The sequence below is a fragment of the Sceloporus undulatus genome, chromosome 1 (assembly GCF_019175285.1).
Source record: "Sceloporus undulatus isolate JIND9_A2432 ecotype Alabama chromosome 1, SceUnd_v1.1, whole genome shotgun sequence".
NCBI lineage: Eukaryota > Metazoa > Chordata > Lepidosauria > Squamata > Phrynosomatidae > Sceloporus > Sceloporus undulatus.
The window spans coordinates 246348559-246364187 of record NC_056522.1 but is presented as its reverse complement, the minus strand read 5'-3'; the positions used below and the strand labels follow the sequence as shown (position 1 = coordinate 246364187).

The following is a 15629-nucleotide window of genomic DNA, read 5'->3' as shown; positions in this document are numbered from 1 at the left end:
ATCCAAACATGCAGAGCCACAGCACATATTCTCATGAGGTGGAATATTTGTTGTCAGCAGCCATCAGTCCCCTCTCCTTTTTTAAAAATAGATACTATAAAACCAATTTCTGCCTTTAAAAATATTATTTCAGTTTCTCTAGAAAAAAAATCTAAATGTCAGAAGGCTGGAACACAGGGATTTTGCTTCTAGTTCTTCTTATGACAGTATCATAAGCTTTTATTCTTTTAGGTCTAATCCTGTATAAATTTTGCAACAAAACACAACTCAGGGAATTGAAATGTCTCATCTGCTTGGATGAGGGTCAGCTGCCACAAGACTCTTCTAGTATGTCAGAATGGGACTTATTTCCAACTTTGCATAGGACTGGAACATTCATTTTGTTGTTCATATAAAGTGACTCCCACAGTTGTACCCATCATTCCATAGTCCTTTGTTCAGATTGTCCTTTATAGCCAGATCAGGCCCAAATTTGGGCAAGACAGTTACTAGCGGCTAGTCTACACATAAATGTACTATGAGAATGGGGTGTGCATTTTCACTCATTTACATTGGCAGTTAGTTGTCTTCACTTTCATGTGCAAATTCGCATCTATTTACACCTATCCGCTCTCCCTCTGCCAAAAATACAGTCACCCAAATGCATGCAAAATAAACAGACACCCACAATGTGATAATGCAAATTTCTGTGGATTTTAGCAGATACTCTGGTAAAGAATGTGAAGTCTGTTTCCATGGCGTTTAAGCAGTTTTCTGGGGTAGGCGCAAAAAAACTGAACTCCTATTAATTGCATGTGGCCAGATCGCATTCTAATTGGCTAGAATGAGGAGTATTTTAAATATGCAGGCCAGCCTCTAATCAGCATATCTCAGATTGAAAACAAAATGTGTGGCAATGTTACTCAATTTTGCAATGAGATAGGCTGAATTTCCAAAGCCTCCATGACATAGTGAAATTAAATAAATCTCCATGGCTTCTTACTTGCTAAAATTAATTTTGCATCCTTCCACAAGTTCGACTGTTCTTCTTCATCCTGGTAAACAGAGGAATGAAGAGCTACAGGAGACACTCAAGCCCCAGGCTTGGACAACTGGCAATCTTACCCAGTGACCTCATTAAGGGGAGGAGGGATGTGGACTGATGGGAGGGTCATAGCACTACTTGGGGAGGCAGTGCCTTTTGTTTGGGGTCCAGCACGTCTACTTCTCCAAGCAACCACTCTGGATTCCCAACAGCTGTTTGGAGGCAATAACACTAGGAGGTGACTTTTGTTTGGGGTCAGCATAGTTGCTCCTCTGAGCAACAGTGCTGGACCCCAAACCCCAATTGCTCCCCCATTGTCTCCCTTCTTCTGTCCCCCCTACACTGGGTGACAACAAGCACAGGGATGCCACTGATCCTACCCCACAGCTCCTCAGCCATGGAAAACAGGGAAACCATGATTCTACAATCTCTTTGGCCTGAAATAAATTTCAAGTGAAATTTCACTTCACTTGAAATTCAACTGAGCCTGCAGTTCAAAGGTTTATGGGCCATACCTGAGATGATCTGCTGAACCCCAAGACAGCAAAACATTTTCCATCTGTTTTGTATTTCATCTGCTCCTCATCTACCTTAGAGAAAGGAATTATGTCGCTCCCATAGCGAAATCCTGCAGAATGAGAGAAGAACATATTTTTAAAGTAATGTCGAGGTCTTCGTGTAGAAACCTCAGCAAGTGAGCTGTGCAGGAAAAAATCAAACCTCCTGCAAAAAATATGGGTGTGGAAGTTGGTGGGAAGGAGGGGCTGGATTGATCCTGCCATCATATCCCAGACTAGCATAGCCAAATGCTGACTAGTCGTCTCTCCGTTTGTGCGGACTTCGAATCTGTGCCCCTCAATTACGTGTGAGGGGGAAATGGAGAGATATAAAATGGGGTGTGCACCCACGGCGCATGCCCATGGGTGCCCATCGGGGCACACCACCATTCAAGCCAATGGGGCATGAATATTGGCGGATTTCCATTTTTGCGGGGGGAAGAAATAGAGGGGCAACTGTATATACAATGTCAGGAATCTCTAGCACCAGTAAGCAACACAAAGGAAATGTCCTCAATCAACTATGGCTGTGAATTTAGTTTTGCTGCTTGCTTCCTTTCCGTCTATGGGCAGGAACTGAACTTGCAACGAAAGATAAACAGGCTGTTTCATGCCTTCTTCCCCTTCTCCTCCTCCTCCCTTAATTTCCTCCCATCAAGAATTCTTCACTGGAAGAGAATTTGAGAGCAGAGTTTGCAAAAACTATTTTCAAAACTTAAATCAAATTACTAATCCCAACTAGAGTTGCCCAATGGAATTAGGCAAATTAAAATGTTTGTAAGTTGTATTGATTCAACTGCCCTACTTTGGCTGAAACTAGTGATTGGATTTTGGCTCAAAAGTATAACTTGCTAGCTGGAGGATCCTGGAATTATAGTATTAAAAAGTAGCTTTTCCAAGCTCTGCTTAAGAGGACACTCAGCTATCTTGCTGCCAACCAAGAACCTTTCAAGTTATGAGTTGAACACAGGAGCCCTACTACAGCTGAAGGAACTGGGTAGTGGGAAAATAAATGTCAGAGAACTTGTACACTGCATCTGGAACCCTGGTGGTGTGTGAGGTAACATATAAATACTATAAATAAATAAATAAATATTTCCTTTATGTGGAGTTTTCTACTTTTGAAATCTAATACAGATCGTGCAGCTATCATAGTTTAACTGCTCTGGTAAGTGTTCTGTACATTTAAAAATGGCCCCAAAGCCATTTTCAATACTCTGCTAATTGGAACATGTATCAAGAAACCTTCCCTCTTATTTTCACTTCTCATGTTTTATTGTATTTCATCTTAACACTTGGGCTAGTAAAGCAAATTCAAAGAATTTTCACTCAAATTGCCACTTTCCTTTCTCTCTTTTTCAATCAGTATGTGTGTGTTTCATTTTAGGGCTTTTTTTTTATTTCATTGTCACAAACCCAGAAACAGTGGCACAACCATCAGCCAGAGACACAGAGAAGCACCCTCTGAGGAGTTCATAGAATAAAACATCTCACTGAAGACACACCAATGCCTCATGAAATGCCAACAATGCTCTTCCAAAGAAACCATTCTTCTGAGCAGATATATGTTTTCGGTGTTTTCTGTATTTTGCCATCTTTTTTTATTTACTCTGCTGAAAAACTATATACAGAAGATTTAATTTTATTTGAAAGATTTCCACTCTACCAGTTCACAAAAATATCCAGGGCAGTTTACAATTAATTTTTTTTAATTGGTATTTTTTTTAAAAAAAATAATAATCCCTACAAACAGTTAAAAGAAGAATCAAATTAAATCACAGAAAGCTAGAGTTGACGCAGCAGTTCAGATTGTAAAACAATAAATAATTCAGCAGCAATGAAAGTTATTTTTAAATACCTAGGTGAATAACAAGTCTTGGTTTCTTCCCCATTTTAAATAACACATTTCCTTGGTCTTATCTCCCAACCATACTGCAATATTCTTGACTATAGTGCTTTGTATACTGCTACATATAAACTTTACTGCCACTTGTGTCACTAGGTGGGCAGCAAGTATCAGGAGGGGATGGAGAAGTTAGCTGCAACTACAAAAGCTATAAAATGACAAATTAAAAGAGCCATTCAAGCACAACAGGAAAGCTGACCAAAGGAAAAGGGAATAGACTGAGTTGCCTAAGGAGACAAGTCTAGAGAAAATATAGATCAAAACCAGCAACACCCTCTGGTCTCAAGCACCAATTAAACAGTGTAAATGTCAGAGTTTAGAAACATTATTTTTATGGACTGCAATTCCCATAACTCCCCAGTCAGCAAGCAACTGGTTATGCTGCTGGGGGAATTCTAGGAGCTGTAGCCAAAAAGTAACTGTTCTAAGCTTCAGCAAATAGGTACAATGGGACACAATGAAGCTCATATGTGCTGCTTTATACTGAATGTGGGGTCAAGCATGTCAGCACTCAGATTCTTCACCTGATCGAGACAACCAGGAAAAAATGGACTGAGTTAAAGCTAGTTGAAACAAAGGGGAAATGCAGGAAAATTTCACCAGTCAGAACTGCAACACTGCAGAATTATGCAGTTTGACACCACTTTTACATAGTACCATCCCATGGAATCCTAGGATTTGTAGTTTGTTGTGGTACCAGAGCTCTGACAGAGATAAGGCTAAATATCTCAAAAAACTGCAACTCTCAAAATTCCACAGCATTGAGCCATAGTGTCAAACTTCATCAGTTCTGCAGTGCAGATGCAGCCAAAGAAGAAAAAAGATAAATTTCTAAAGAAAACAAAATCCAAAATCCACAAAGTAGCAATTCAACCATCTCCAAAGTATAAAATACATTATGCAAGCTTTCAAAGCTTCACAACCTTCTTCATCGTGAAAAGTTGTTAAAAACCATACAGGAGAAAAAAGTTGATGATGTTAAGAGTCACAGGCCTTAACATCTTTAACTGGCAACAGAGTAACATCTAAGACAGAATGTAGCCCTGTGAGTCTAACATCGTCATCATGTTTGTTTGATGAAGAAGACAGTGAAGCTTCTAAAGCTTGCATAATTTATTTTATGCTTTGGAGTTGGTCAAATAATGGTATCAGTGCTTTGGGAATTTTATTGTATTTTGCTGCATGTCAATATGGCTACCCCTAAATATATTTTATGAACTCACAGGAACCCTTGGAAAATTTCAATGCCCATAGAAAAGTAATCATACCTTGAATAACATCCTCTTTTTGGATCTCTGTTTCATCATCATCATTCAAGCAATAAACTGTTTCTTTCTGCACATCATCTTTTTTTAGAGTCTTTGCATCCACCGACATCCAGGATTTTTTCACTTTCTCCTCAGTGAACTTGGCATTGAAAGGTAAGAGAGAATCTATTTAATTCTAAGATGCACATTAACTGCAAAGAATTATGGGATGACAGTATCCAACATTCTGATGGAAAAATCTCTTGTTCAAAATGGTCCTAGGCAGGATGTACAAAATGTTTTTTATCCTATGAACATAAGAGAATGAAGAAAATACTCATTCCTCCTGGATTTTTCCAATTGCCAGAGAATTTTCTAAATTAACGTGACATTCAGAAGACAGGGTGAGTCTTATTATTAAGTCAGGGTGAGTCTTATTAAGATATTTTATATTATGATAAATGGCCATATTCTATTTCTCTGTGCCATTATCTTTAACATTTAACAAACATCTAATGCACTTTAGCTACCACGGTTAAACTCTATGAGCAGGTCTGGATTGTAAGGTGTTCAGGGGAGGGTTTTATTTTGGTCATCATCATCACAGGCACATTTGGAGAGGACATGGGTCAGTGCTTTCTCATTGTCTCCTCCCAGGCTGTGGAATACCTTCCCACGTGAGATTTGTTTGGTCCTCTCTGTTCTCTTTACATGAGTGTTGTGCGCCTTCAAGTCGTTTCTAACTTATGGAGGCTCTAAGGTGAACCTATCATGGGGTTTTCTTAGCATGATTTCTTCAGAAAAGGTTTTGCCAGTGCCTTCCCCTGAGGCTGAGAGCATGTGACTTGCCCAAACACGCAGTGGGTTTTTATGGGTGGAATCAAACCCTGGTTTCCAGAGTCATAGTCTCTTTACACTAGGACACAAAGACCTATTTATTTAGGAAGGACTTTGCCTATTAATTAGTTTTGGCAGAAGGCCCATACACAGGCTTACCATCCACGGACTCAAGTTCACGTAGACAGCAAGCCTTGGGCATTAAAATAGTACACATGCTCATAGCGAACAACGGTACTTGAGGTCCCGTGTTTTTTTTCCTTCCACGTGGAGGAGGGTGTCAGGTCTAGAAAAGATCCCCCCAAAATACAAAGTGTCTACTGAACTTTATTCCTTTACAAATGCAATTTTTTTGTTTTGAATAGGACTGATATTTAAACATTTTTTTAATATTACATTTTTAGCTGTACAGGTTGAGTATCCCTCAGCCAATAATCCAAAACCTAAAATGCTCCAAAATCCACTAACTTTTTGAGTGCTAACATTACAGGGCAACAACAGAGGAAGCAGCAAGCTCCAGCCATGCATTATTGAGACTCCCCCTCACAAGAGAGAGGGAAGAAACGGAAGAGAGGCATATGGCGAAGCTGAATTCACAGCCAAACTTTGCAGAAGCAGCAACCACAGTGGTTGCGGTTGTTACTGTTCCTCCTCCACCACCACCCCCAGCTGAAGTGAGGTCTAGAGCAGGATGTGGCAGTGAATGATGACTGCCTCCAACCTTGGCCCAGAGGAGAGCCCCATGCCATAACAACAGCCGCCGCCCCCCACCTTCCACTGCTAGATTCAAATCAGTTCCTTTCCTACCAAAGCCTTCTGCAGCTGGGAACCAAGAAATCACAGTTAATTCTGATGGCATTGGTTGCACTACTCTCTCCTGTTCTCCCTCTATGCAAGCAGATCTGGCCACCCAGTCCCTGCAGGCAGTGATGTTCCTGCACTGGGTGTCAGTTGGTGTGGGAGGTGGCTTCTGGGGGTTGGGGACACGCCCCCGTGCTGTCTCTTCCAAGTGCTGACACAGGAGCATGGGGGGAGCATGGGGACAGCAGCATGGGGACGAGAGGGCAGAGTTTGAGAACGGCACTGTGGAGGTGGAAATGCAGGGGGAGCAGGAGGACAGAAGCAGCAAGAAAGAGTGCGGGGATGGGAGGAGGGAGTGCAGGGATAGCACTGTGGGGATGGCATCTGGGGACAGGAGTGTGGGATGGAGCATGGAGATGGTGCGCAGGGGTCCAGCCAGGTGTCACCTCTCTTCTGGAGTGTTACTTGGGGCAGTCTGCACCGCCACACCCCCATAGTGGTGCCACTGTCCCACAGGATGAACAAATAGCTCTGGGGAGCACCCCACAGCTGTCACCAAGCTTTTTGGATAAGAGATATTCAACCTGTACATTGTTTTAATCTATGTTGTAAGCTTTTTGGATAAGGGATATTCAACCTATACATTGTTTTAATCTCTGCTGTAAACTGCCTTGGGTCCCATGCTGAGAGGAGGGCAGGATATAAATTAAATAATAAACTAACTAACATTTTCAACTGATTAATTCCAGAGTCAGTGCCTCTCCTTTTACTGGCATACATGTTGATATGGGACCACTTAAGCCATCTGCTGAGACAAAAGAGTGACAATACAATGCTAATAACTTACTGATTTATAAGCCACAATCCTTATAGATAGTTTAGAACCAATTGTAAGTTGGCAGGGCCAAGACATGGGCCTCCTTTCAACCTTCTTAAACATTGAAAGACGCTCCAGACTCTCTCTAAATGGAAAAAAAAGTAAGAGAAAAGCTGTCTAATATGAAAATGCTCCACAAATTATTGTGGTACAAATATACAGTCATTTTATAGGATCAGCTGCCAGTTACTTCTCAGGACTGTAAACAAATATCCCAAATATTTGTGTTGGTTCTCACAAATTCACCATAGATATAACATGAAAGACAGAACCTCAGAATACAAGGATTTTCAGCAAAGACTATCCAGCTACCAGTCACCAAGTCAGGTGCATGAGTATGTGAATTATCTCAGTGACATTTAGCTGATAACTGTATGGCTTTTATTTCCTGAGGATCTAAAAAATTCTGCTGAATATTCACATCCATTTGGGGTTCAGGTCCTGTTGTTCCCAACTTTTAATCAGGATGGAATGTACTGTACTGACAAACCCCTAGGACAGTATCACAAACAAGTCATGAATGCCAATATCACAATGTTGTATGAGCAGCAAAGGGTGTATCTACACTGTAGAAATAATGCAGTTTGACAGCACTTTAGGTGCTGTCCCTCCATCCTATGAAATCCTGGAATTCTGTGGTTTTACAAGGTCTTTAGCCTTCTCTGGAAAAGAGTGTTGGTGCCTCAGACTGATTCCAAAACTCTGTAGCATGGAGCCAAGGCAATTAAAGTAGTGTCAAAATGCATTATTTCTATAATGTAGACACACCCAAATTTTTTCATTTGGATCATCACCAGTTGCTTCTGTCCCAATAAATAGCATACAAGAATTTGGTGATACCAACCTGGTAAAAGCAACTGGGTCACAGGCTGACAAGAAATAGTTCTGTACACTACCTAAATTAAAATATGTTAAAGAGAGAAGAATGCTGTCTCCTACACCCACAGAAGTCATAGAAGGAGCTCTGCTTCTCTGCCTCCCCAACAGCATTGTGATATCAGAAGACTATGCTTTAAAGAGCTTTTATTATTATTTGCAACAGAAGTAGCCAATTGTGAAGGGTCTAAGGGGCCTCACTCACATCACTCTCCAGTCCTCCCCAACCTCCATTGGTTTTACTTGCTCATGTACAGTCAGCCCTCCATATCCATGGAGTCAACCATCCATGGTTTGAAAATATTCAAAAAAAAGCTCAAACAAAAGTTCTCCCCTACTATCACCAAAACAGTCTTAAAATGAAGAGTTGTGTCCCTTGGAGGCTTCTGAGACTGTGATTCTCTATTTTGGGATTCAGCAAAATAAGCTTGTAATGGGGGCACACTGGGGCTTTGTTAGGCCATGTGAACTACATAACTGCCACCCCTGTGAAGAACTAATGATGCTAACCAAGCTGGGTGAGGGGGAGAGAAGGGGTAGGTGTTGGCGAGCCACTGCAACAAGTTCAGTAGGCCATCCACATCCATGGATTCCTTATTCATGGACTCAACCATCCACAGCTTGAAAATATTCAAAAAATATATAAATTCTGAAAAATAAACCTTGATTTTGCCATTTTGTAGAAGGGGCACCATTCTACTATGCCACTGTGTTTAATGGAAAATCAGCATCCACCAATTTTGGTAGCCATGATGGGGAAGGACCAAAAACCAAAGCCCAAGGGATACCAAGGCCTCACTGTATTAAAAAAAGGAGCAAAGAAGTATTCTTGAGGTTCCTTTTTCAGGTTAACCATTGTTTTCAGCAGCAGCCTTCCAGACTACAGCCCCTTCCTCAGCTGCAAGAAGTTGACTGTAGTCCATAAGAGCTTGTAGTGAAACAAACTGCTTTACCTTAAACACGCCACAAGATTACTTTTTAACTTTCCTTTTAAGACTGAAACTGACTAACACAGCAATAAATAGTGTATTTTCCAGCTATTTTGTATGACTGTTGATTTTACTAATGATTTTATTTCACTAGGCTGTTGCTTTAATGCCATCTTTTAAAACTCAGGGGCACGTTACAGACCGCTGAGAAGCAGCGGTCTGGCTCCGCCTCCGCTTGCAGCGTCCGGGAACTGCAGCCTTTAAACGGCGCAGCTCCCGGACGCTGCAGAGAATGAGCGTGGAAATCTCGCTCCTTCTCAGGCCCCGGAAGAGGCACCGCGAGTGACAAAGGGTGCACTCGCGGCGTCACTTCTGGTGCGCCACGTGCAGACGCAGAGTGTCCGCTACACCAAAATGGCGGCGCCAGTATGAACAGGGCGCCGCCATTTTGTACGGACTGAGTCCGTGATAGGGTAAGGGGCGTCTAGAAGAGACACCCCTTTTTCAAACTGGGACATCCTCAGGACGTCCCTAATGGCGGTTTGTAACTCGCCTCACGGACTTCCGGCAGGATGTGCTCTGCAATGGCTGCAGTTTAGGGAAGCTCTGAGAACTGCAGCTGCTGATCGTGGCAAACTCCCTGCTTTACATCGCTTGGGGAGCCCTAATACCCCCCCGATAAAGGGGATTCCGGGGGCCCTCTATTTGCAAGGCAAGTCCCCTCCCAGAAAGGAGAGACAGTTAAAATCGAAGTGGTTATTGAGGGACTGCAAGGTCTGAAGGGAGACTGAGCCTGCAAGGGCAAGCCTAAAGCTGCGACCCAGCTCGGCGTTTCTGCTGAATGCAGATCCTCCCTGCCTTCTTGAGCATTTAACAACTAAAGAAAGAAGGAAGAAGGGAAAACATAAAAGAATAAAACGCTGCTCATTAGGAAGCCGCTTTGATAGCTCCTCTCTTTACTGCTGCCCCAAATGGGGAAAGATCCTGAGAGACTGTAATGTGAGTTGTTTACAATCGGATTTGGAATGATTATTTCCTGTGAGTCTTTTTGGAAATGCTACAAACTGGTGCTAACAATTAGAAGATATATGGTTTGACTTGATCTGCTTCAATTTGCTTAATAAAGGGAGCTAATGAGAGTAGAGAAGAGTCACAGAAGAGCTAAAGAGTAAAGATAACAGATCAAAGGAAGGGAAAGTTGAGGAAAAAAAAGATTTGAGATAATAATCCACTGTCTTAGAAGGAAAAAAGAGGGGGAGAAAGACACTTGGAAAGTAACATTCAAAGACTGTGTTTGGTTGCTTAGTCTCTACCTACTCTGAGGAGTTTCCCTTAAAGTTCAAACTTTCTATTTAGAACTGCTACAAACTAGAGGCATTAAGATACTTTGAAACAGCTCTTGGGTCTGTGAATTAGAGACAACATTTGGGTTGGTAACAAGACTCAGCTGTTTAACCTTGAAAACGCCAAGGATTTACACAGACTAATAAGCACAAGCTGATAAGTGAGCGCCGAGAAGGCAGAGGAAAAAAAAGTTGGAGGAAGCAAGTAGGAAATCTCTGTGGTATCTCTGGAGTATATTTGTGATTAAATTAAACAAACTAGGTAACTAAATAAGGAAGGGATGGCTGCTGTGAAAAAAAATACACAACAAATGATGTACTCAAGCCAAACTCAAAGACGACCTTCAATGGAGAACACCATGAACTCAGGGAAAAACCTCGAGCAAGGTGAATCCTTGGCAGAGGAGTTACAGAAAATAAGGACTGGGATAAGGGAAGATAATGAAAGAATTAAAAATGAGATGAAGGAAGAAATAAGGGGAGAATTACGCCAAGAACTGAAAGGGATAAATCTGAACTTAGAGACCATTGTTAAGGAAATAGGAGGAATAACAGAGAAAATTGAGAAATTACAGACTGACCAAAAACAAACAGAGGCAAAGGTGGAAAATACTGAGACTGAGCAAAAACAAATGGAGACACAATTGAAGAGACTAATTCAAGAAAAGGAAGAAGACAGAATATATATAATTAAAATGGAAAATAAACTAAGGGAATCTTCTCTGAAGCTAAGAGGAATTCCGGAGGCAGAAAATGAAGATTTATACAAATTATTGGTTCCAATCTTAGCAGATTTTGTGCAGGAATCAGCTGAAACCTTCCCCTGGGAGATAGATAAGATCTACCGCATCTCCACAAGAACAGCAAGAATCAAGTCTCTACCCAGAGATATTTTGCTACAATGTGTGCGACGTCAGACTCGGGACCTGATCATCCAGAATAGTTATGATAAAGATTTGTTAATTGATGGGAGAAGAATCCAGATCTTTAAGGACATCTCTGCTAGAACGCTAAGATCGAGACGCGATTACCATTTCATAACGGACCAGCTGAAGGTATATAATATACCCATTCAGGTGGAATGAGATAGAAGGAATTACAGTGACATGGAAACAGAAGAAATATATTTTGGACTCTTTATCTAATGCAAAAGATTTCTGGAGTAAATATAGAAAAGATATTGAAAAGAACAAAGGGGACAGCCCAGACAAGGAAAGATTCGGAAAAAGATTCCCAGAGAGAATACAGACAAGACAAGTAACAAGAAGATTAGAAGAAGAAGAAAAGAGGAAAAAAAATACCCCATCTGATGTTACAATTACACCAATTGGTGAATGAGTTAAGTGTAAATTTTGCAAAGAGATCAGGTCTCTGCATTTAGAAGGGTAGGGGAGTGTGGGGGAGGGTGGGAGATAGGTTCTTGTCTTTTTTTTTTATCTGTTGTTGTTGCTGCTGCTGTTTGCTTGGTTTTTCTGAATTCAATGCTAAAGATGAAAATAGTGTCGTGGAATGTAAGAAGCTTGAACTCATCTACGAAAAGGAGTAAGGTCTTCACATTAATAACTAAACACAAAGCAGATATAATATGCATTCAGGAGTCGCACATTATCACAAAGGACAGAAGATTAATTGTTAGACAAAAATTAGGGAAAGAATATGTATCTGCAGCTCCCAAAAGGAAAAGAGGAGTACTACTTTATATTAACAATCAGTGGGAATCTAAAGAAGTCATAAATGACAATGAAGGACATTATGTAGGGGTAGAGACCATAGTAGAGGATAGGAAGATTCTAATCGTGGGAGTGTATTGTCCCTTAAAAAAAAAGTAAATTTTATACCACATTACAGGGGAAATTAACTAAACTACTGTATGAAGACATAATTGTAATAGGGGATTTTAATGGAGTGTGGGAGCCAAGATTGGATAGATTAGCTAAAAGGGAAATAGAAGAAAGACAAGGCAAGCTTCCTAACTCCTTCTTTGAGATGGTTGAAAATCTAAATTTAATAGATGCATGGAGGCAACTATATGGGGAAAAAATGGATTTTACGTTTTACTCAAATAGGCATGATTCAATGGCTAGAATTGATATGGTATTAGTTAGTAAATCACTAGTGAGAGATTTGGAAGAGATGGAAATATTACCCAGGTCTATTTCAGACCATAATATGTTGAAAGCTACTCTAAACGGTAAAAGGAAAAGGTTTGAATGGTGAATGCATGAAGATCTACTTCTAGACCTAAAGATATGTGAAAGAGCCAGAATTATGATCAGAAATTTTTTCAAAGAAAATCTGAAAAAAGGTGTAAGTATATAGAAACAGTTTGGGATGCAGCTAAAGCCGTTTTTAGAGGGTTTTTTATTCAACAAAGCTGTAGGAAAAGGAGAGAGCAGGAAATAAATATTAATAAAATAAATACAAAAATAAAAGATGAAGAGGTGAAACTAGCAAAGGAACTAGAGAATAAAGAAATAAAGGGGAGAATTAAGATGCTCCAAAAACAGTTAGACTCATTATTGAATCAAGAATTAGGGAATAAATTGAAAGCAACGAAATTACAGAATTTTGAACATGCAAATAAAGTAGGGAAATGGCTGGCATATAGATTAAAGGAAAAGAAAAAAAGAAATCATATATATAAAGTTAAGAGTGATGGGGAAATTAAGTCAAAACAGGAGGAAATCAAACAAGTATTTATCAAATATTACAAATCTTTATATGATAATGTGGAACCAAATAGCGTACCATTGAATGAATGGATCTCGAAAGAAGATACAGTGGTACCCCGGGATACGAAAGCACCGCCTTACGAAATTTCCGGGATACGAAAAAATCCCATAGGAAAAAACTGTTCCGGGTTACGTTTTGTTTTTTTTTCGGCTTACGAAATAATTTTTTGGTGCTTTTCGGCACTTTTTCGCACGAAACGCGGCTTTCCAGCGCTAGCGCCTATGGCTTTTTTGGGTTACGAAAAAAATCGGGTTACGAACGCCGCGGCGGAACGAATTAATTTCGTAACCCGAGGCACCACTGTATTATGAAATTAGATGAGGAACAAAAAATATGTTGGATAAGGACATCTCAATTGAGGAGATTATGGAGGCTATCCAGGAAGGAAAAAAGAATAAATCTCCAGGAACGGATGGGCTCCCACTATCATTCTATAAAATGTTTAAAGAGGAACTGGGATACCCCCTACAATTAGTCTTTAGAAACGCATTGTTAAAAAAAGTACTTGAATCTTGGAAGGATGCTAATATTACTTTAATCTTAAAAGATAATAAAGAAGCTGAAGACCCTAACAATTACAGGCCCATATCATTGCTGAATGCCGATTATAAAATTTATACCTCTATACTGGCTAAAAGACTTAAAAGCTGCCTTAAAAATTTGATTGGAGAAGATCAAAGAGGGTTTCTCCCAGGGAGACAACTAAGAGAAAATGTCAGATACGTTTTAAATATCCTGGAATACAGTGGTGCCTCGGGTTACGAAATTAATTCGTTCCGCGGCTAATTTCGTAACCCGAAAAACCTTCGTAACCCGAATTGCCATAGGCGCTAATGGGGAAAAAAAGCCGCGGCTCTGCCGCGGCTCCATTTAAACAGCGCCGGCGTTTTTTCGTAACCCGAAAAAACGTTCGTAACCCGAAACAATAAATCCCTATGGGATTTTTTCGTATCCCGAAAAATTCGTAAGCTGGGTAATTCGTATCCCGAGGTACCACTGTACTATAATAGACATAATGACAAACAGGCAGGCATATTCTTTATAGACCTACAAAAAGCGTTTGATGTGGTTAGATGGGACACCTTACTAATATTATTGGAGGCAATGAATATAGGTGATAATTTCTGTAAAAGGATAAAAGAACTATATAAGGAACAAAAAGCGAGTATTTTTATTAATGGTGAAAAAACTAGCTCCTTTCCAATTAAAAGAGGTACCCGTCAAGGATGCCCACTCTCCCCCCTCCTATTCTTAATTGTTATTGAGACACTGATTAGAAAAATTAAATTGGACAGAAATCTGAAAGGACTAAAGATAAAAAAGTATGAATACAAAATTGAAGCATATGCTGATGACTTAGTGATAAATTTGGAAAGCCCCTTAGAAAATGCAGATTCTTTGATGAGACACCTAGATGATTTTGGAAAAGTAAGCGGATGTAGAGTAAACCTGAGTAAATCTACAATTATTACGAAGAATATGAAAGCAAGAGAAGACCTACTATTACAGGAGGGTACAGGTATGACAGTAAAGAAACGTGTTAGATATTTAGGGGTAGAATTGACAAAGAAATCAAATGATAATAACTATGTTAAAGTATGGAAAGAAATCAAAGGGAACTTCATAAAGTGGAACAAATTACACCTATCATTATTGGGAAGAATCTCAGCAGTAAAAATGTGTGCCCTTCCAAAAATTTTATTTCTTTTTCAAACCTTACCAATCAGAATACCAGAGAAAATTTTCAAGATCTGGCAAGGAGAGATGATGAAGTTTATTTGGGAGGGGAAGAAACCCCGAATAAAATTAAAAGTAATGCAAGATGCTAAAGAAAGAGGAGGTTTGGCAGTTCCTAACCTCATACTATATTATGAAGCAAACTGCCTGATTTGGTTAAAAGAATGGATGACGTTAAAGGACAAAAAATTAATAGAATTAGAATCAGAAGGTCTCAAGTTTGGTTTACATGCATTTCTTTTGTATGAAAAAGAAAAAGCAAACAGAATGATAAATGAACATTGTATTAGAAATTCTATATTCAAAATTTGGAAAAAATATAAGGAAAGAATTGTTATTGGCTTACCAAAATGGGCTTCCCCTTTGGAAGCCCTATATAGAACAGAAATGTATAGAGAAGGGGATTGGCCCACTTATAAAGATCTGTTAAAGATAAAAGAGAAAAAATTTGAGACTAAAACCCAACAGGAACTAGGCTTAGTAGATATAAACTTAAATTGGTTTGAATATCGGCAAATTCAAGAAAGAGCAAAGGAGGACTTAAAAGTATGGGGAGCTACGGAGAAAAAATCTGAATTGGGAGATATATTAGGTATGAAGGAGAGTAAAAGAGGACTCATGGGAAAGATATATAATTTATTACTAACTTGGCATACTGAACAGGAGGTTATCAAGGAATCTATGTTAAGTTGGGCAAAAGATATTGGCCATCCTATTAATTTAGATTTATGGGAGAAAGTGTGAAAACATAATATTAGATAT

General features: G+C 39.8%; 1 protein-coding gene across 1 annotated transcript in view; it reads right to left on the bottom strand.

Moving 5' to 3' along the window:
• XRCC5 (X-ray repair cross complementing 5) overlaps positions 1-15629 on the bottom strand; it is a 71234-nt gene that overhangs the window by 39828 nt on the left and 15777 nt on the right. The window contains 3 exon segments of the mRNA XM_042466112.1: positions 1540-1652; positions 4756-4894; positions 7220-7334. Of these exon segments, the coding sequence (XP_042322046.1) occupies positions 1540-1652; positions 4756-4894; positions 7220-7334 (367 nt within the window).